This window comes from Podarcis erhardii, assembly GCF_964252035.2.
Source record: "Podarcis erhardii genome assembly, chromosome: 4".
Lineage (NCBI taxonomy): Eukaryota > Metazoa > Chordata > Lepidosauria > Squamata > Lacertidae > Podarcis > Podarcis erhardii.
Window position 1 is genome coordinate 38,822,973 of NC_138508.1, and position 22,299 is coordinate 38,845,271.

The 22,299-nt window shown below is 42.8% G+C and overlaps 2 protein-coding genes and 1 long non-coding RNA gene across 8 annotated transcripts in view; 1 reads left to right on the forward strand and 2 right to left on the reverse strand.

Moving 5' to 3' along the window:
• GUCA1C (guanylate cyclase activator 1C) overlaps positions 1-10,163 on the reverse strand; it is a gene marked incomplete at its 5' end in the record, with an annotated part of 49,213 nt that extends 39,050 nt beyond the window's left edge. The window contains one exon of one of the 2 annotated variants that reach the window (XM_081859833.1): positions 9,902-10,163. In XM_081859833.1, the coding sequence (XP_081715959.1) occupies positions 9,902-10,105 (204 nt within the window). Of the gene's footprint in view, positions 1-3,572; positions 3,765-9,901 lie in introns of those variants that run through there. The other variant, XM_081859834.1, reaches the window with a different exon arrangement.
• A 2,970-nt stretch (positions 10,164-13,133) lies between these two features.
• The window catches only part of MORC1 (MORC family CW-type zinc finger 1), a 50,050-nt gene continuing 40,884 nt past the window's right edge, over positions 13,134-22,299 (reverse strand). For 4 of the 5 annotated variants that reach the window (XM_081859653.1, XM_081859652.1, XM_081859654.1 and 1 more), the window contains 6 exons: positions 20,966-21,068; positions 18,779-18,925; positions 17,960-18,050; positions 17,052-17,102; positions 15,597-15,779; positions 13,134-13,799 (listed from right to left, as the gene is read on the reverse strand). In XM_081859653.1, the coding sequence (XP_081715779.1) occupies positions 13,689-13,799; positions 15,597-15,779; positions 17,052-17,102; positions 17,960-18,050; positions 18,779-18,925; positions 20,966-21,068 (686 nt within the window). In that variant the 3' untranslated portion in view covers positions 13,134-13,688. The remainder of the gene's footprint in view (positions 13,800-15,596; positions 15,780-17,051; positions 17,103-17,959; positions 18,051-18,778; positions 18,926-20,965; positions 21,069-22,299) is intronic. The other variant, XM_081859655.1, reaches the window with a different exon arrangement.
• Positions 19,327-22,299, forward strand: part of LOC309340810 — a 54,009-nt gene continuing 51,036 nt past the window's right edge. The window contains exon 1 of the long non-coding RNA XR_014156113.1: positions 19,327-19,422. This is a non-coding gene — a long non-coding RNA (uncharacterized lncRNA). The remainder of the gene's footprint in view (positions 19,423-22,299) is intronic.

The window sequence follows — 22,299 nt, forward strand, 5'->3', positions numbered from 1 at the left end:
AAGCTAACCCTCTCCCCGTTCATATTATGCCTAAATTCAGAATATACTTGTAGAAGTGCATGCCTTCTTCTTAAATACTTCACATGAAAAATCTCATTTGGAGTCAAAACATGTTGGGTGGGACTCTCCTGCCACCACTCTGGAGTAGCCATGTGGATAAAGTTGAAAACATTAGTTTTACTTCTTAACTATCCATAGACAGTTTAATCCAAACTGGAAACTGAGGTTAATTTTAACGATGGCTTATTTGAAAAAGCCAGCGTCAGAAACCATGGTTTGACGTTGGCTTGTTTGCGGGTGGTGCTGTGGGTTAAACCACAGAGCCTAGGACTTGCTAATCAGAAGGTCGGCGGTTCGAATCCCCACAACGGGGTGATCTCCCGTAGTTCAGTCCCAGCTCCTGCCCACCTAGCAGTTCGAAAGCGCATCAAAGTTCAAGTAGATAAATAGGTACCGCTCTGGCGGGAAGATAAACAGTGTTTCCGTGCGCTGCTCTGGTTTGCCAGAAGTGGTTTAGTCATGCTGGCCACATGACCTGGAAGCTGTATGCCGGCTCCCTTGGCCAATAAAGCGAGATGAGCGCCGCAACCCCAGAGTCGGTCACGACTGGACCTGATGGTCAGGAGTCCCTTTACCTTTACCTGTTTGTACAAAACCTTAGCTAAACTAACTACAGTGTGCCCCTATTCAAACAAAACAATAAACTGTAGTTACTTGAAAATGGTGTTGGGCGCTTCCAAGTTTCTTCCAGCGGGAGAGCAACAAGCCTGAGTTTCCTTCATGTAAAAATCAGCAGAGGGAGCCTTCTTGGTAGTTCGTCCACCCTTGGGTTTTGAAAGGAGTGACTTGCAAGAGGGAATTCTCTGTGGCAGCCCCTGAGCTGAGGAATTCCCTCTCCACAGAGCTGCATCTGGCACCCTCCTTGCACAACTTTTGCCCTATGCTGAGGAAATGCCCTTCTCTATATGAAACCTGCCCTGGAACCTTTCTGGTGAAGAGAAGGTTGTTGTTATTAACAATACAATGTTACTAACATGAGAGAGATGTCTATGCATGACAGTTCACCAGTGGTGCTTTATATGTTTCTCCTTAGGTTAGAGATAATGGTAGATATTTATTTAAATTTGCATACCGTATTTTGCCCTTCACAGAGGCATTGCTCTGTGCTTCTTCTGGGGGTAGTTTGTCCATCTTTGGTTGAACAGCCAACTAAAGGAAACTAAGAGTCCTGTCCTTTTATGGGGGGTGGGGACTGAAGATTGAAGCAAAGGATGACACTATCCTTACCCTTGTGACATTGTACAGTCATTTATGTGCAAGGACTGGAGAAGGTCAGAAGCAAGAGTTTGTGAAAAGCATATTGACAAAGCTCGTTTTAAGAAGAGTTTTTCATTAGAATTTCCATGCCAAAGGTAAGCTACCTTGAGTGTAGATTCATTATTTAGAACAGGGAGGCCAAATCTGTAGTTGATCTAAATCTCCTCCTCCAAACTTGCTGTTAGTTCCTCAGTACAATAGCAACACACACAAAAATTATTTATCATGACTATTTCTCCCCATGATAGGACAAGGATCAGCTCTTTCTGTGTGGGGGGTGCATATTAGTAAAATGGCAGGGAAGGTTAAACACCTTTTCCCAGTGTCTGCCCCCTGGGAAGATCTTTTTTAAAAGTCAGGCCATCCAATCACGGAAGTCACATGTTATGTTGTTTTGACATTTAATGAATGGATTACTAGTACTAAAGCTTCATATGAAGTCATTATGTTGCCTTTTAAAGCTTGCCCTTTTGCATTATATAATCTGCAAAGGTCAGTCCCAGCATACATTCCGATTATTTTCTAAACGAAAAAAACAGGCAACAGATTGCAAATTGCTGGATGCTATAAAACTCCATAAATTGAATAGGAATTGTGGAAACAGCCCACAGGAACTTTTTTCTTTTGCATAGCTCACAGTCCACGGCCCTGAATCTCCAAAGATCAAGTACTGCAGTTTGCTATCTTATACCTCACTGAAATAGGCATGGCTACTCTAAAAAGTTTTGTTTGATTCCAGTTCCTACAATTTCTATGTGTCTGTTTCTAGAAGACAGTGCTGCTTTAAGTTTTGTCAGCAGTTTTGTTTTTAGGAAAGAAACTGAGCTCGTATATAAAGAAATGTGGAAGTAAATGTGGAGCAACTACCCTATAAGGAAGGGTTACAATATTGGGTGCTCTTCTTTTAGTTTAGAAAGAGGGTATAAGGAAAATGTCTGGGGAATGTTTGCCTTAGCATGCTGAAGTCCCAAGCCCAGATCCTGCTATCTCTAGGTAGGGCTAGGACAGACCCCTAGAGTCTGATTTTGTATAGGGCAGTTTCCTATTCTATAATAGAGGAACATAAAATTATGCCTGGAGTGAAGAAGGTAAACAGAGATGGTTTTTCTTCCTCTCTCATAATATTAGAGCCTGCAATCATTCAGTGAATATGAGTACAAAATACTTGGGACAGACTCAAGGAAGCACTCCCACAGCACTGGAGATTGTGGTGGAGAAGATGTGATTCAGTTCACATTTAACAACAATTTACTTCATTTATGCTTCCTGAAACCATAGATGAACTGAAATGTAATTGTCCTTCAAAATTTGCACTTCTCCAAATTGTGCAGTACATTTCTCCAAACCATGTAAACAAATATGCATTTACTAGGCAAAGTGTGCCTAAAACCCAGATATTCTTAAAAATAGTCTTAAAAAAATAACATATGAAATGCATTATATTAGGAGAAATTCACACAACGCTGATGAATTTTCATGAAGCCTTTTTTCCATTTTTTTAAAAATCACAAAAAGATGTGGAAGACTGGACTTGATTGGGGGGAAAATTAGAATCCAAAATGGACAGATTAGTCTATAGCTACACAGCACTTAGTTAAACTATGGAACACGTTACAAGGTGTAGTGATGGCTTTACAAAGGATTTGGACGATAAGAGTTATCAGTGGTTACAAGCCACAATATCTATGCTCTATCACCATAGTCACTGGGAATCTTGAATGACTCCTATCCTGTTTGGGAGCTTCTGATAGGTATCTGGCTTCCCACTTTAAGAACAGTGTGCTGGATGAGATGGGCCTTTGGTCTGATCCAGCTGGGCTGTTTTTATATTCTTACGTATATGTATAAAATGAGAAGACACAATTAAAATTACAATTTTAAGAAACGCTGGTAAGATTTTTATTAAATTACCTTCAATTTAGAATTTGCTTTTTCTTCAGCATGGTTGCTGGAAAATATCGTTCTATGGCTATCAATATAAAATTTCAATGCATGGTATGAGTCATAAACCCCAAAATATCAGGGGAAATACTGCAGAATAATTTGTTTACTGTCATCACGTTTAGAAAGTTTTAAACTGGCACAGATTCTTTACTGCCTACGGTTATTTCATGTAGATGCCGCTATTGCTAAAAGAAAAGGTAAATCTGAATATGAGTCAAGAATACAATGTGAGCTATTCAGAATTTAAAATAATTGAATAATAAGTGATGCACAACATAATCCAAACAATGTACTCTAGAAATAATTCTTACCTTATTTGAATCAAATATATTAAACACTGTCTCAACATAGGTATTTGCCTGATCAGTTGGGTTATCAAGACCAAGGAGCCTCTTGCATTCATACATGCTGAGTTGTCCAGACGGGCATTCTTTCATGAATTTTGCATACCAATGATGGTTTTCCATAGCAACAATCTCCTCAATTGATTCATTGCCACCCATCTTGTTGTAAGATGCTTGTCCTTCTCTTTGCTCAAGTCTGCTTCTACACAGGAATCTACCCTCACTATCAATGGCTCTCATCCAACTGGGATACACAAAGAAACTACAAACCCTATAGCTATTGTAAACCTCTTACACATCATTATAGATGTAGGCTGGGTAAAAATAGAAGCCAAGTGGGATTACGTACAGCAATCCATTTTAATATGGGTGGATTTCATTGATAAGTGCACTCCCATCGAGTTACAAAAATAGCAGTAGTCTTCTGTGAGGACCATAAAGAAGACTGATCGCCAAAAAATTGATGCTTTTGAATTATGGTGCTGGAGGAGACTCTTGAGAGTCCCATGGACTGCAAGAAGATCAAACCTATCCATTCTGAGGGAAATCAGCCCTGAGTGCTCACTGGAAGGACAGATCGTGAAGCTGAGGCTCCAGTACTTTGGCCACCTCATGAGAAGAGAAGACTCCCTGGAAAAAAGATCCTGATGCTGGGAAAGATGGAGGGCACAAGGAGAAGGGGACGACAGAGGACGAGATGGTTGGACGGTGTTCTCGAAGCTACCAGCATGAGTTTGACCAAACTGCGGGAGGCAGTGGAATACAGGAGTGCCTGGTGTGCTCTGGTCCATGGGGTCACCAAGAGTCGGACACGACTAAACGACTAAACAACAACAACAATTGTCAAAGTGGGGCATCATTCAGGCTCAAAGGAAACTGATATTCCATCTGCCATTCGATGTCCTATGAAATGTTTTGCATGGGCAGGGAACAAAATACTGGTTGCCCCAGTGATGGTCTGAAAGTGCCCACTGTAAACAGCTTTCAAAAATTCCCATTGTTCTAGGTGCGTTTTGCAACAGGGAATTTTATTAATGCGAGCTGTTTCTGAGCTCAGGTTGCAGTACTGAGCCAAAGATTTCAGATTAAAACTGCCACTGCTGGAAGAAAATGATTTTTTTCCTGCCTCCCCACTTCCAGCCATTCTCTGAAGACTAGAGAAGAGACCTTCATAAGAATATTAGGAGGGTGGGCAGGGGAAGTATGGCTTCGTTTTTTGCAGTCTTCAGATGAGGACTAGACCATGTGAAAAATGGACATAAGATTTTAGCTGCAGTTCATTTTCAGCTTTGTATTCTTCTTATAATAAAGCGCACATAGACGCACCATTGCGGCGCCCATAACCTAGGTTTAAGGTGTCATTTAGCTCCTACCTTTCATATCTCAGTTTCTAACACCTACTGTAAAATGTGCTAGCAACCAGCAGTGCTCTTTGCCTCCCAATAACTGTAGCTCGTGTGTTAACAGTATCCCTTCTTCTCCTTAAATATGCCTAAGTTTATATCCCATGTGCTGATTCCACCAATATACATTCTGCCCCGAGAAGGGCAGTCCTGGGACCTTGCTTTTGGCCAGGTGAGTAGCTGACAGCCTGTAACCCAGCTGGCATTGTTCCCCTGGCCAGGGGCTGGATTTCAATTTGGTGTGATTCAGTGCTTGGGACAATCTGGGCACTAGGAGAATGTGGGAGCCCATCAAGATTTTAGAAATGCTGGGATGAGTTCTGTGTTACACAAAGGACCAAACTCTACCAGCACATCCCTACAAACATGTGTCAAAAGAACTGAGGAAGAGTCTCAGTGGACTTCGCCAACTATCTAATCTAGCACCCTGTTTCCAGAGTGGCCAATCACAGTGGTAGACTTTGCGCTCTCAAATTTCAGCGGTGTCCTGTGTGATGCTAAAATTTGGTGCCCCCTGCCTCTCATGCTCCGCTCTACAGCATTGTGTTGGATCTTAAAAGTGAATACCTTGTACTGAATTCTGCCCTTTATTTCCTTAACTTGCATTGTGGATGGTTTCTTTGCTACTAAGAGGGTAGTTTATTGTGCCACTTCCACCTCAGTTCAAACATGGCTCTTATTCAGTTCCCTTTATTTAGGTAGTTTCCTATTCCTTAAAAGATATTAAGCATATAACTTCTTGGAAGAGGATTCATTAATTTGTCAAAGAGGTAATAAGAAAGACGCAGCAGGGCTCCCAATCTTTAAGCTTTATGGCATTAATTTTATCTGATTAATTTGATTACATCCGGATCACAGTTTTCACAACAAAATTCATCGGCCTTGTGCAGAAGTTACACTTATCAGTTATTGAGCTAATAATTATTTTGCCATCAGATTTCCTGATCTATGAGCCACTGCACCACAAAATATCTCTAAGCATGGGGGATGGGGGTGGCTGCTCACGGTTTTCACAATAAAATTAATTGCTCTCATGCAGACATATTCTTGGTTCATGAGATAGTATCTGTATTCCCCCCAAGTTACCTGATCTATGAGCCACTGTACCAGCAAATATATGTTTTATGTATGGGGATGGATGTGTGTTTGATGTGCCATCAGTGTTATGAATGGTGATGCTGTATGAGCCTCATGATTCAGCAACCTTAGAATCTAGATTATGCTGAAGTAGCTGCATACTTCATTTATGCTGAAACGGCTGCCACTGTTGATGGTGCAGTGCTGTACATTTTGGGATGGTCCATCAATGTTGAGGGGGGAAATCCTGCATCACATTTCTTCTCTGTCCTTTTCCTGTGGTCATAATTCAAACACACACTATTTTACCCTAAAGTAACTTCCATTGAGGGACGTGGGTGGCGCTGTGGTCTAAACCACAGAGCCTAGGGCTTGCCGATCAGAAGATTCGCCGGTTCGAATCCCCGCGACAGGGTGAGCTCCCGTTGCTTGGTCCCTGCTCCTGCCAGCCTAGCAGTTCGAAAGCACATAAAGTGCAAGTAGATAAATAGGTACCGCTCCGGCAGGAAGGTAAACAGTGTTTCTGTGCACTGCTCTGGTTCTCCAGAAGCCGCTTAGTCATGCTGGCCACATGACCCGGAAGCTATCTGCGGACAAACGCTGGCTCCCTTGGCCTATAGAGCGAGATGAGCGCTGCAACCCCAGAGTGGTCCACGACTGAACCTAATGGTCAGAGGTACCTTTACCTTTAACTTCCATTGAATACAGTGGGACTTACTTAAGAATATACATAAGAATGCAGCATGAGGGTGCTTATGGGCTTGCACAAGTTTAGCGAGCTTTTTATTCTCTTTGGAACATTCCCTTTATTCAACACTGCAAACTACGTTCAAAATAGGCCCATGTTTCCAAAAGCAATTTGGAGTGCGTATTGGGCCAGGCAGTTCTCTAAGGTGTGGCCTCTTTCAGCAGAGATGGAAAGCCCATCTTCAAAAATCCTGGCTTGTGCTTCCCTTCTATTAAGAAGAGCTGACTCCATGCTTGGGGGGGGGGGCATTGTCCAAGTGCCCTTTTGTGAACCTCCCCATATATCGCCAGGCTCTCTCCAGCCCTTTGCCAGTGTTCCCTTTCTGGTGGAGAGCACAGGTAGTGGCATACAAGAGCAATACTCCAGGCAGCTGAATCGGGAAACTTGCCATTAGAATTCCCCACAAAGCCCTGGCATGATACTAGCTCAGGAGCATTGTGGGATATTAAAATGGTGGGCTCCGGACCTAGCTATTTGGTGCCAATTGGAGCAATGCCTCCCTCCATCCCCAGAAAAGACATTAGTAGCAGATCCTGCTGGGGTCTTGATGGCTGCCTAATATTACTAATACTGTAATACAGAGCCTTGGGTGCTAATAAATGTCCCTTTACTCTTCAGCAGAAAAGATTTGCTTCATCTTAAGAGGTGTAAACAAAACAAATTCCTTCCAGTAGCACCTTAAAGACCAACTAAGTCAGTTCTTGGTATGAGCTTTCGTGTGCATGCACACTTCTTCAGATACCAAAGAACTGACTTAGTTGGTCTTTAAGGTGCTACTGGAAGGAATTTGTTTTGTTTTGACTATGGCAGACCAACACGGCTACCTATCTGTAACTGGAACTTAAGAGGTGTAGAAAGAGTTCTCCTGAGCAACAGGAACAGCTTCACCCTGTCCCTTGATAATCACACCAGTCTATCAGAGGGAAGGGAGAGCACCTTCTCTCCATTTTCCTACTATCTAATTGTTGCAGCAGTTGCCCTTTGGAGGTCAACAGATGAGACCAGAAGGCAAGCAGTTTTGGGGCTAGTTGCATTCCCCGATGAGGGAATGACAGCTGCATTCTCTTCTGAGATGTAAGAAATTTGGTTTTACTCCTGTTCAATTATACAATTTTGAATAGGCCACAGCTCCGTTTCCAAGCAGAAGCTTCCAAATTCAATCCCTGGTATGTCAGATTCATTGGATTCTTGAAGGGAGCACTGGGGTGTCTCTTTGCCTAAAGAACAAAAGTGCTCTGAAATTCACGAGAATGTAAGAGGCGATTGGATCAGGCCAGGGCCCTATCTAATCAAGCATCCTCTTTCTCACAGTGGCCAACCAGATGTCTATGGGACACCCACCAGTAGGATCTAAGCTCAACAACTCTCCTCTCCTTCAGCATACTGCCTCCTATGGTGGAGGGTAGACTATAGTCATCCTTGTTAGTAGCCACTGATAGCCTTTCCCTCCATGTCTTAAAAGAGACTATTGAGCTTCCATATGGAAACTTTCCCTGGTTGGGGAAAACTTCCCTCTGGTGGACCTCTGCCCTTCATCAGAAGGCTTGGCAGATTGACCTGTCTGTGGTAGCAGAACACCAAACAGCACCAGGTGGCTGGATTGAGTCAGCTTTTGAGTTTCCCACAATGCCTCAGGGCATGGGCATTATTGGAGGTTAAAAGTGTGGCTAGATGCAGCCACTGGACGATGCTCATAATGCCAAGTCATATTATTTTTTTAGGAGCCCAGGGCATGTAAAAGCAGTAGGCCCCGCACCTGCTCAAGGCTGCCAGGTGTCAACACCATTCCTTTTTATTTTTCATATACTACAGTCTTTGACCAGAGAAAAACCTGTAAACACGGATCTAGGTTTTTAGGTCTGCTAGGTCTAGCTGCTTGCTAGAGATGGGCACCATCCCTATAACTATTCTTTGAGCTGAAAATAATACTAGAGAACACGATTTGTACTATTGCGTCCTTGTGTTTCTCTTATCACTTCCTCAACTGTGCACCACTTTCTTCCACCCAAAGTGCATCTAAGAAAGCTCAGGTGACGTGACAGCTGTTAGTGCCTCCTTACCACTACTGTGACTCGTCATTTTGCAATGGTTTTTTTATGTTCAAGTACCGACCAACTTAAGAGTCCTAGGAACACTGTTATACATGTCATCAAATTAGAACTGTGGTGTTCCCAAAGAATAGGGGTAGCTAACGCTGTTCAAGGGCCTGAGTCATGTATAAACCCAACCACACACCTATGTTTTTGTAGCTTCCCAAGCCTCTCCCAATTTTAGTGATGGACGCAAAAATAATAAGTCCTTTGAAGGATATGCAGTTGCTCCTTGCAGTTCATTCAACAAGTGGAGAGGGGACAATGAGCATGGATCAGCTGAGGAGGTGGGTTGTGCCTGTGTGTGTCCTTGCGTGTGGGAATGTGCATGAGTGTGGGGTGGACTCCATCCACCACACTGACTTTCAAATACAGGCTAGATAGCTTTGGGTTCAAATCCACATTAGGCCAACAATTAATTGGGTATCGTCAAGGCAAATCCATACCCTTTTGCCTCAATTTATCGCCTTTAAAATAGAACAATAGAACCGTTGGCTGAAAAACTAAGACAAAATTGGAAAACTACTGTGTATTCTAAGTGCACTAGAGTCACTAATAACAACTGATTTTTGTTTGCTATCTAATAAATGTGTCATTCAACACCATGGTGCAAAATTCCAGAAGAAAAACCCAACACCACTTTTATATTCCACGACAAGCCACATCCATTCTCTATCACATGGGAATGTTTCCTAGGAATGACTGAACAGAGTTTAAATGATTTGATTAGAAAGGACTTGATGTCTAGCATATTCCCCAGGGAGCCACAGAAATGCAATTGTCAAGTAAGAAGCTGGATTTTCAAAAGAACATGGGCTATAAATTGGCATTTCTTTCATTTCTAAGCATTGCATTCAATGAAACGGTATGATGCCGAGATACATTTCGAAGCGTATTCAAAGTTGTTTAAAGGTGGTTTTTATAGCCAAAGTACCAGCAGTGAGAACAATGCAATTGTAGAAGATAATTATACCTTACCTTATTCATATCAAAAGTATGAAAGACTTGCTCAACATACTTATTGGCTTCTGGAGTGAGTCCTTGTAGACCCAACACTGATTTAAATTCATGTAGACAGAGCTGTCCAGAGGGGCATTCCCTCATAAACTTTGTGTACCAGTGGTGAATTTCCAGAGCATCGATGTCATCCGCAGACCCATTGGCACCCATAATGTCCAACATTCCAAGTATCCTCGTTTGATTTTTTTAGTATATTTTCATCCAAGTGATTTCACTGCCCAGTAGCAATTGCTTTGCTTATAGCTACCATTCAAACACCAACATGTCATATAAGGAACGAGCTACCGTAAACCTCTTTACAGCTTACTGCAGAAATAGGCTATGTATATATAACTTCCTAGACAGATTACCTTCAGTACCCAGTTTAAATACAGAAAGGTTTTCTCAGTGGGTGGCAGTATCTCCTCAACCAGAATAAAGCAGTACGATATCTCTGTGTATTTATTTGTACAGTGCATCGTACAATGATCCCAGCTGTCTTCAGTGTGTGTATAGATGTTGCTGAGTTGTTGTGTTTTAAATATCCTGCATTGATAGGAGTAGGACCTTTGATGCACCTTCCAAAGCTCTGTTTCTACCAGGCTTTTATATAAGTATCAATTGGGGGGAAAGTTTTCTTAGTAGGGTATTCTTACCTTACAGCAGGCTTTCTCAACCTGTGGGTCCCCAGATTTTATTGAACTACAACTCCCATCATCCCTAGCTAGCAAAGCCAGAGCTCAGAGATGATGGGAGTTGTAGTCCAACAACACCTGGGAACTCACAGGTTGAGAATCGCTGCCTTAGAGGGTCTCTTCTAGGACTTTGCTATCGCTTTGGTGGCACAATTACTTTTCTGTTCTCCTAATCTTTAACGTTCTGAATTTTACCGTGGTCTTTTTAAAAATAATAATAATTGTAAGCCTTATTACTTTTTATGTTTAATTACACCGCTTTCATTGTTATTATATTATCTTGTTGGAAACCAACCAACCAAACTCTGTGAACTATTTGGCTGAAGGGCAGTATATAAATGTACAAAATTAACTAAACTGACCTCTTTTGGATACCTCCAGACTGGCATTAATTTGCAGGAGTGATTCAAATGCAGACTAGAGTGCTAAGTTTGTGCATTTGAAGTGGGTTAAAGAGCTGTGTTGTCCCACTTCCCAGGAATTTTTTGCATGTTTGGAAGGTAACTGGGAAATGCATTGAAAAGCGTGCGATGAACAAATGATTAACGGGAAGAGCTGTAAATACCCTATGCATATGGGATGAAAAAAAGAATGAATGCTCATGGTCACATCACTGCCTGGTGAACAAATCGGAACAAATGCTCAACAAAGACTGGACATAATCCAACCATGCTGTAATGTTTGTACAAGCAAATCAGGATGAATGTTGAATCAACAGGTTATCGGGAGGAGCCCTTTCTTAAAACAACTATGAGACCTTGTTTAATTGCATGAACTTGGCAGGGTAGCACCTTGCTAACACTGACTTGCTTCTTCAGTGACAAGGGCAGTATCAAACTTCCATGTAGGACATGCTATTATGCCAATGGACAGCTATTTATTCTGGCTTTCCCCAGTTCAGACTTTATTCCCTTTATTGTATTTTCTTTTCCCCTCCTCTCTGATGTGTAAAAACAACAACTGTTTTGCAGCCTCTTAAAAGACTAACCTACTTATAATGGCATAAGATTTCATGAACAAATGGAATCGAGTCCGTGACAGTATATGGCACCTTTAACTAGGCTACTCATCTGAAAGTTGCTCCTTATGTGTTTTGACTTTACCGTTTAAATCACGAGTGGGGAACATTTAGCCTGTCCAGATGTTATTGGACAACTCCCATCAGCTACAGCCAGCATGGTCAAGCTGATGGGAGATGTCTCAGCAACATCTGGAGGGCCAAGGTTTCCCCACCTCTGGTTTAGATTGTTATCATGAGGACAAGGCAAAGCAGCATAACAAGAGTGCATCAAAAGATCAAGAGTTTACCCCGGGTTACATTCTCCTTGTCATCACATTACTGTGAAGTTAAGTACATAATGTACTTTAAAAGTCATACTTCCCCACTAAAGATGCATATATAAAAGCCTCCTGCATGAGTTTGACTAAACTGCGGGAGGAAGACAGGAGTGCCTGGGGTGCTCTGGTCCATGGGGTCACGAAGAGTCGGACACGACTAAACGACCAAACAACAACAACAACAACAACACAGGAAAGTTCCCTGCCTCTAAGATCCCAGTGGCTTCAGGTGTCCTCAATATTTGAAGGTGGGAGATGACCCACACATTTTCAACAGTGGCACTATGGGTTCAGAATTCCTCTTAGAATAAGTTTATTCCCCCACCCCTCCCTCTCTCTCTCTCTCTCTCTCTCTCTCTTCCTCCCCCGCCTTACTTTATGTTGGTTTTCCAATGCCAAGCAAAGGTGGTGTTGTTTCAGCAGCTGTTTGGAGTTCTCTGGGTGTGAACGGCATTGCTCTCCAACTGCTGTATCAGGTTTTTCTTTTTGCTATTTTGCTACTGGACTGTTCTGCTGTTTATATGACTGGTAGGGTGGGGGCAGGCATTAAATCATAAATGGTCCACTGTCAACTGTCCTAAAGTGCCTTTGGCAGAAAAGGCCAGATCAACATACTTAAATAATGGAGAGATTAAAAAGTGATAAAATACAAAACTTGAAACAACGTTTCTCATTCTCTAAGATAATTGAGGCAGGCACAACCAGGTGCCTCTGGGATGCCAAAATACAGAAGCTCAGCACTTCAGCCCTCTTCCTGTTTGTGATTCCCAGCCACTGGCATTCAGAGGCATAGTGCATCTAAGAAAGCACCAGTATGTTCGTCATTAGCATTCTGAATGCATCAGAATGTGCCCAGCATGGCAGGGAAGCACTTGCTGCAACTCCTGTTCTTGGTGCATCTGTACTGATTCATGCACACCTACCCTGCAACTTCAAAATTATGGTACATAACTTCAATGCTTGGCATAAGAGCATAGTGAATCGGGGGGCAGCATCCAAAAGGACCTCATCCTAAGAATCATTTTGCTTGCAATAAAAAATATATATTAGGTTAACATCCAGATCTGCATCTGTTATTGCAGGAGGAAAGCACTCAAACTAATCCCCATGGATTAAATGTTTCAAGTTGTATAAATACACATCAGTTAACTTCAATCTGTAACACTTGGCAAGTTGAGCAAACTGCAAATTATCTTCCTTTATTATGCAAGGTGATTTGTATCATGAATACGTTGAAATGAAAAGCTTTAATCCCTGTTGTGGGGGTGGGGAACAAACCCAAAAAATGCCCACTATTTACATTGATAGAAGTTAACGTATTACGTTTAGTGAGGTTATTATTTCCAAACAAACAGAAATCACTTTTAAAGCAACAACAAATGTTTCAGGGTGTCCCCCCCACCCCACTACATAATATTCACCAGGACCCATTTGGCTGAACTGTGTCCACAGATTTGTGTTTGGAGTGTTCCACTGAAATGAAGAGAAACTACACAGCAGCAGTGCAAGTAGGGCTGGATACAACACCACCAAAATATGGTAGGCAAAGAACAAAACATACTTAGGATGACACCATCCATATCATTTCCTCTACAAGCTCTGCTATAATATTTAAGGTTTCAAGGAAGACTGTGTCCTGCATGGCTTGTTTGCTATCTATTTATATTTTTGACCATACATTATCAAGTGCTAAGACCCTTCCCAATTTCTTCATGGAACAAAGAAAGTTCAGCTTAATTTTGTGGTGTTAACTGTTCACAGGGACCAATGCTCTCACGTCTGTCTTCCTTCAGAGCCTTTTCTAGGATGCTGTCAAGGTCTTCCTGGTTATCTATTTGAAGATGCTGAAACAGAATGCAGCAAAGTGAGACATTATTATAACATTAATGGGCTCCACGGAAAGCAACCAGAATAAGCAGTCAGTCAGCTCCTTAGGCCCAAACTACACAACACAGGCAACTGTAAGTAATGGAAAAGACAAATTAGAAGGTGCATGGGAGATAAGCTACTGGGGGGGGATGATTTGGAGGCAGTAAATGGTAGTTGGGGAAAGGGCCATCCCTCAGTGATAAGTAATCTTTGTTTCTTCCCTGGCAGGGCTGTTGGGCTACAGTCAATGACCATTTCACGTGCCCCCATGAACTCGTGTTTTAGTGTAACTTGCGGTTTGGGTCTCAGCATCACAGCTTTATAAAATTTCTGTAATTATAACCACATAATCTCATTTCCAACAAGATTATCTTCTCATGAAGATAAAATTATTATAAACATGACAAATGGACAAAGGGTGAAATCAGTTAAGTAGTTAGTATTAAAGAGAATTTCTAACACTAATGATTAGAGGAGGATTGGAAGAAAATTATGGAGTATTATTAGTGTTAATTTGATTTTTATAACTCGCCCTTCGCCATAAGGTCCCCAGGTGGGTGACAACCAGGGCTTTTATTCAGCTGGAACACAACTGAATTCAGTTCTGGCACCTCTCAGGTGGGAACCCTTTCCATTATAAGAGGACAAGGGAGGCGTTCATGGTGAGTTCCAGCACCACTTTTGCTAGAAAAACCACTGGTGAGAACAATTTAAAATACAAAATTGGAAACTGTTTAAAACAAATTATAACCACAATAACAGGGTTGGTCTCTCCCTCCCTCCCTCCCTCCCTCCCTCAACTGTCAAAGGCCAAAGCTATGGATTCTGGGGATGTGAATTCTATGTGTATCCCGATTAACAGGGATAAGTGGGATTTCTGCGTTGGACTGCTCAGTTAACAAGTCATCTCAAGTTGGATCATGGACTCCCCGAGCTACGAAATTGCCTACTGGAATCACCTGTCCAAAAAATTCACAGCTGCCCCCCCCCCCCGAAATAAAACCAAGTTGTTGGGGAAACACCTCAAGAGGGTAGGAAGAGGTGAGGTGGGGACAGAATGGAGGGGGCATGACCTCTGCCCAGCTGAGTTGCTGCAACACTCTGAGATAGGGAGAGGGAGAGGGGGCAGCAGCAAGGTGCAAATGGAGCTAAACTGGTGCTCCTGGCGGTGCGTCAGGTATGTGGTACAGCCCAGCCACGCCATGTGCTGCTGGGACGGGGGAAGATATCTTTCATCTTGACAAGCTTCTAGCTTCTAACTGTGGTGAATCGTTTTCCTAGGGTACTGCAATTGCAGTGGCTCAGAGGATGAATTAAAAACCACATTTGTTTTTCACATGGGTCTGTCCACCAACTGGCAACATTAATCCACTCCGGAAGGTCTGCTATGCTTGCAAACTTCTGTGAGAAGGAAGGGGGGGGGGAGTAGCCATTTTTAGATTCCCTGTTATAGTGAATGAAAGGGGAAGGGAGCTTTTTTTCTAACGGATCTAATTTGGTCCCCAACAATGTGTTGAACTGGCAAGGTACCAAGCATGGCTGCTTTTCAGAGATACAGATATAGATTCAAGTTGAATCTCGTGACTGGCACACATCGCTTAATGGATGAAATGGTGGCTCTGACAGTAAATCTTCTACCACCACACGTGACCTACAGCATTTCTCTGTCCATATTGCGGCCATGTTAGAAATATTAGAATGCATCCTATTTTCTCAGATGTAGCAAAACCAGTTAATCAAACCAAGCACTGGAATAAACTGTCAGCACTTACTGGATGGGTGCGCAGTAGTAATTGTGCTACTTTCTCCTGCAGATGCTTAATTCGTTCTTCTGTCGCTTTTATTTGCGTCCCACACAGACTAATCTTTTTTTCAGCAGCATGTTTGGCTAGAAGCCCATGCTGCTTTATAGACAGGAGTTTTTCAAAAAGTTGTTCATCATATTGCGAAAAATACTGTAACAAATATTGATACCCTTGAAATTTTAGTGTGGACTTTAAAAGCAATTTCCCCTCTTACACTCTAATATACAATTTGTTCGTCCAACTAATCAAAAAGAAGCCCCAAGATATATCCATGTGGTAAATGTATCATCCACCCCGGTCTCAGAATGCTGCCCAGGGCAGCGAGAGAGTCATTCATTTGTCAATAGCTCTGCCATCCCCTCGGGATGAGAGCTCTGCTCTTGAAATTATAAGCAAATGGAAATACAGGGGGAGTTGCTTAGTGGTGGCTGAGTGGCACTTTATACAAGCATAAAGGTAAAGGGAACCCTGACCATTAGGTCCAGTCGTGGCCGACTCTGGGGTTGCGGCACTCATCTTGCTTTATTGGCCGAGGGAGCCGGCATACAGCTTCCAGGTCATGTGGCCAGCATGACTAAGCCGCTTCTGGCGAACCAGAGCAGCACACGGAAACGCTATTTACCTTCCCGGAGGAGTGGTACCTATTTATCTACTTGCACTTTGACGTGCTTTCGAACTAGGTTGGCAGGAGCTGGGACCGAGCAATGGGAGCTCACCCCGTCGCAGGGATTCGAACCGCCGACCTTCTGATCGGCAAGTCCTAGGCTCTGTGGTTTAACCCACAGCGCTACCCACGTCCCTCTTATACAAGCATAGAGGTACATTATTTATGGTCTTTAAAGAAAGTACATGGCCAAAGATGGAGGATGGTGCTGAATAGGCTTGGTGGGAAGAGGAAAGGGGGCAATTCCAAAAGGATTGCAAGAGACCTTTTTCTATTTACACCACAGGTAATCATTTTGTGTAGATGGTTACCAGTAGGGTAGTTGTACTGTGGAGTGGTAGCTTCAGTTGCATCGTCTCCATGCATCTATTCCAGGGAACAGACAGATAGGTGCACCCCTCAGCCACCCAGATCCAAATTGGTGGTGAAACTGGAATTAACCGCAGGATAGGAGACCATACCATATCAACATTGCCTAACTAACACACCTGTTAAGGGCATAACCCTCAACAGCTATCACATCCTGGCAATTTAGAACTTGAGTGAAGAAGGAAAAAAACCCTTAACACAAATTAAACTGCAAGGGTTTTTGTTTGTTTGTTAATTGTATGCAACAAAAACTGTTCTTTTTAGACATTCATTGAAGATGCCAGCCTCCCATGCGTTGCATTTCTCTTCATAAATCTCACATGCCTATGACTGATCCAATAGAAAATCATTTCAGAGAATATGAATTGGTCGTATTAAATAGCTTTTACCTGAATTATGTCCACAGGCACAGCCTTATTCCGCTCAGAATCCCTGTTCAGCTATTGGCATAAAGGAAACAAAATGCCTAGACTTAGAAAATGGCAAGAAGGGTGAAAATCTTGTACGGTAAGATGCAAAGCAGTAGCGTGGAACCTGTGCCCCACAGCAGAATTTCATCCAGCTTGAGACATCCAGTGCTCTTTCCCACACTGGCCCATCAGGAAATGATTGACTGGATGCTCTGCATGGAAAGTGGGTGGGTGGGGGAGCCCAACAGTGTTGGCTTGCCCCCACTTGGCTCCTTCCTTGGCTTCCTCATCTTCTTATCAACATCATATCCTGTCTTCCAAGTTGGAATTAAGAAACAGAAGTTCCAAATGCTGAAGAAAATGCAAAATTGGAGCAAGTGTCCTGAAGCTGAACAAATGAGACAGCAACATTATACAGTGGTGCCCCGCAAGACGAATGCCTCGCAAGACGGAAAACCCGCTAGACGAAAGGGTTTTCCGTTTTGGAGGCGCTTCGCAAAACGAATTTCCCTATGGGCTTGCTTCGCAAGACAAAAATGTCTTGCGAGTTCCTGCAGTTTTTTCCTCCCCCCCCCTCTTTTCCTAAGCCCTAAGCTGCTTATCAGCCGCTTATCCGCTAAAAGCCACTAAACTGCTAATAGCGCTAATCCGCTAAGATGTCAATGGGCTTGCTTCGCAAGACGAAAAAACCGCTATACGAAGAGCCTCACGGAACGGATTAATTTCGTCTTGCGAGGCACCACTGTAGTCCCTAAACAACATACTCGGAACAACTTGCGCCGCATACCTGAAATCTGAGTGGTTAAGCGTCCTTGTTCTCTTTAGACTAAATACAAATAGTTCCAGCACATTCACACAATTTTTATATAATTCAAATGTCCACTCACCTTGAACATAGATAAAATGTCTTCAGGGGTCATAGAAGAAAGATGTTCTCTTGTAAGATTGCATTTGGGTAAAAAGTATAGCAGGATCTCTCTGGAAAAGACAACAATTGCAACATACCAAAACAGATCCTTCCATCATAGGTTAAAAAGGCTGAATCCAATGTGTGGGGAATTTTTAACATTCCTCCCATACTGTTTTCTCACCAAGCGTAGCAAAAGCTGCCATTTGCTCCTGAAATGAGGGTTTTGGATAGAAAATGATGCACGGAAAAGGAGCTAAACTGCAATTGTTCCATGATCTTGACTACCCCCCCCCCCAACATAGCTGTGGTTTGTTAAAAAAGAGGACCTAACCACATTTCTGAGAGTATTTCATATAATGTGTAATTTGGCCTTGAGTGCAAATGTACACTTTCAAAAACTGGGTTCAGTGTTCATCTAGCCAGAATGCTATATTATGATCAACTGAGTATTTTTTTTTTAAAAAAGTAAGGATCTTGATGGAATTAATTACTTGTCTGCAAAAAATAATAATGCTGAAAGCCTTAACAGAGTTATTAAAAATATTTTAAAGAATCCATACAAGCAGCTATTCTTGTTGACCATATAATCTATGCCTTAAACTGGTCCCTGGAGGACCATTTCAATGTCAATTCCACACAGTAGTGTATATTCATTAAGTATTTCACAGTCCAATAGGCCCATCACTCAGTTGCCTTCTTGATTCATATTTAGCATGAAATTAGGCCTCAAAAGGTCCTTGTTAGGATACAAGGACATCACATTTGGCTGCAAGACTGTACCTTTAGGAATACTTACTTGATGCGAGCTGTCAATGTTTCTACCATTTTGTTTTCAGAAGTGCTCTGGGGATCCCCACATGTGTGCAAAACTGCATCATTAGACTCCTGCTCAGCAACAAGAGCTTGCTCTTTGCTGTCGTCTTCTGAAGTCTCCATGGAGTCACTGAACAGACATACCACAAAGATCAATTCAAGGACCATACCCCTCCTCCCAAACAGGGAAAGAACCATAGCTGTGGGGTAGAACACAGGCTTTGCATACTAAATTCCTGGCATGCCATCTCAGTTAAATAGGATCAGATAGTTTTGGTTGAGAACGTGGAGAGATGCTGCCATTCAGAGTAGACAATACTGAGCTAAATGGATGAATCTAGCCAACAGGAATGTTGTCTGCCTTATTTTAAGACTGGCTGGGGCAACCCAGTCAGATGGAACAGGTCTAAATACAGTGGTACCTCAGGTTAAATACTTAATTCGTTCCGGAGGTCTGTACTTAACCTGAAACTGTTCTTAACCACTTTAGCTAATGGGACCTCCTGCTGCCACTGCGCCGTCACTGCACAATTTCTGTTCTCATCCTGAAGCAAAGTTCTTAACCTGAGGTACTCTTTCTGGGTTAGTGGAGTCTGTAACCTGAAGCGTATGTAACCTGAAGCATATGTAACCCAAGGTACCACTGTAATAAAATTATTATTGGCCAATCTACCATTGGCAGTATCTCTCCCAGATTTCTGGCAGGAGTTTTCCCCAACCCTACCCAAAGACAATGGGACACTGACAAACTGGAACGTGTCCAGAGGAGGGCAACCAAAATGGTCAAAGGCCTGGAAACGATGCCTTATGAGGAACGGCTAAGGGAGCTGGGCATGTTTAGCCTGGAGAAGAGGAGGTTAAGGGGTGATATGATAGCCATGTTCAAATATATAAAAGGATGTCACATAGAGGAGGGAGAAAGGTTGTTTTCTGCTGCTCCAGAGAAGCGGACATGGAGCAATGGTTCCAAACTACAAGAAAGAAGATTCCACCTAAACATTAGGAAGAACTTCCTGACAGTAAGAGCTGTTCGACAGTGGAATTTGCTGCCAAGGAGTGTGGTGGAGTCTCCTTCTTTGGAGGTCTTTAAGCAGAGGCTTGACAACCATATGTCAGGAGTGCTCTGATGGTGTTTCCTGCTTGGCAGGGGGTTGGACTCGATGGCCCTTGTGGTCTCTTCCAACTCTATGATTCTAGGATTCTAGGATTGAAACTTAAGCTATCTGGGCTTAAGCTATCTTGGCTCTTTTCATGTCTACTCATATTTACATTATTTCTATTCCCTATTGTGATGTATAGGGACGCGGGTGGCGTTGTGGGTTAAACCACGGAGCCTAGGACTTGCCGATCAGAAGGTCGGTGGTTTGAATCCCTGCGACTGGGTGAGCTCCCATTGCCCGGTCCCTGCTCCTGCCAACCTAGCAGTTCGAAAGTACGCCAAAGTGCAAGTTGATAAATAGGTACCTGTCAGGGAACTGCCATCAGGGACGGAGGGAGAGAGCGGGCTCCGGAGGGGTCCCAGAGAGTGTCCCGGGATGGGGAGAGGCAGCCCATTTTCTGGGGAAGAGAATCAGTGTAGCACCAGTGGAGAAGGGGGGCAGATGGGGGAATCGGCAAGGCAGTCCCATGACTCCTTGCCAGGGACCAGCGGGGAGAGTAAGGGTCCTCCGCTCCCTACACCCTCCTTGCACAGAAGGCTTCCACGCAGGGAGAGTAGGAGGAGACTAGGCGTCAAAGAGCTTCTTTGCTGGAAGAAGTTCAAGAAACGCCCACTGACGGATTCTGCCAGCGATTGAGGCAGCCACGGGTGAGTGGCTGTCCGGACAGAAAAGGTTCACTCAGGCAACCCAGCCAGGTGTGGCGCGGGTTTACGCACGAGCAACCCCTAGAACCATTACAGTACCACTCCGCCGGGAAGGTAAATAGCGTTTCCGTGTGCTGCTCTGGTTTGCCAGAAGCGGCTTAGTCATGCTGGCCACATGACCTGGAAGCTGTATGCCGGCTCCCTTGGCCAATAAAGCGAGATGAGCACCACAACCCCAGAGTTGGCCACGACTGGACCTAATGGTCAGGGGTCCCTTTCCCTTTCCCTTTCCCTTTATTGTGATGTATACACTGTAAATAAATTAGAACTCAAAACCTTATTCCGTGAGGATCCTGGTACACTCACCTTTCCAAGTGCGCTGGTGGCAAATGTTTTTTCTCAAAATCAAAACAACTATTTGGGTTGAATGCACTGCCTCCCTTTTCATCACACTCTTCCTGTTTTTCTTCTAAGTGAATTGAAAATATCAGAAGAAATAGCACGCAAGTTAGCTTTAACTGAGCGAGCAAGTCTGGATGCGGGAGCCCCATGCAAGCTGCAGTGAGGTTCCTGAAATGTGCTTGGCTAAATGTTTTTGTTCCGAGTAAATTGCGCCTATACCATTTTCAAACCCTTGCCCTACCCCCATACCCTGTAGATTCTTTTTCATAAAACTCCAGGAAATATTGTCAAAGGCTTTCTCCGCATCCACGAATATAAAAACTGCTTTCGTGTTTATATTCACTTCTAGTTTTTCCAAAATGTCAATTATATTCCTCAAATTATCAGATAAATGCCTTCCCGGGAGAAAGCCCGCCTGGTCTTTATGAATCTCATCCATCAAAACTTTTTTCAATCTTCTAGCCAAAATATCAGCAAAAATTTTGTAATCCACATTTAATAAGGATATGGGACGGTAGTTCTTTAATTGAGTCTTTTCAGTCTCTACTTTCGGTATAAGCGTAATATATGCATCTTTCCACGACTCCGGCGCCCTTTCCCCCTCCAAAATCTCGTTGCAGACCTCCTTCAAAGGTTGTATTAAATAGTCCTTCAAAGACTTGTAATACCTGGAGGTCAGCCCATCTGGTCCAGGAGACTTGCCCAATTGCATACTTTGAATGGCACCTTCTATTTCCTGTTCTGATATTTTGTAGTTCAACATCAATTTGCTTTCTTGTGAAATCTTTTGTAATCCATTTACCTTTAAAAAACGTTCTATATCTATATCTTTCTGAGGCCCTTGTGAATATAATTGTTTAAAATACTTTTGAAAACAGTTTCTGATCTCAGTTGGGTTATGTATGTTCTTCCCTTCCACTTCTATATTTGTAATGGTATTTAACTTTTGTCTTTTTCTCATTTGCCAGGCCAAAAGTTTCCCACACTTATTTGCCGATTCAAAGGTCTTTTGTCTCATTTGTTTAATCTTCCATTCTATTTCTTGATTCATCAGTTCCATATATTGTGTTTGATATAATTTTATTTCTCTCAGAATTTCTTGAGACTTTGGTCTTACTCTCAATTTCTTTTCCCCTTCTTTTATTTTCTTTAAAATTTTATCTTTCTTCTCATTTTGGCTTTTCTTCTTTATTGCATTCTGTTGGATCAGAAACCCTCTCATAACAGCCTTACTTGCGTCCCAAATTATTCTTTTTTCCACATCAATATTCATATTTATTTCAAAATAGTCTCTCAAA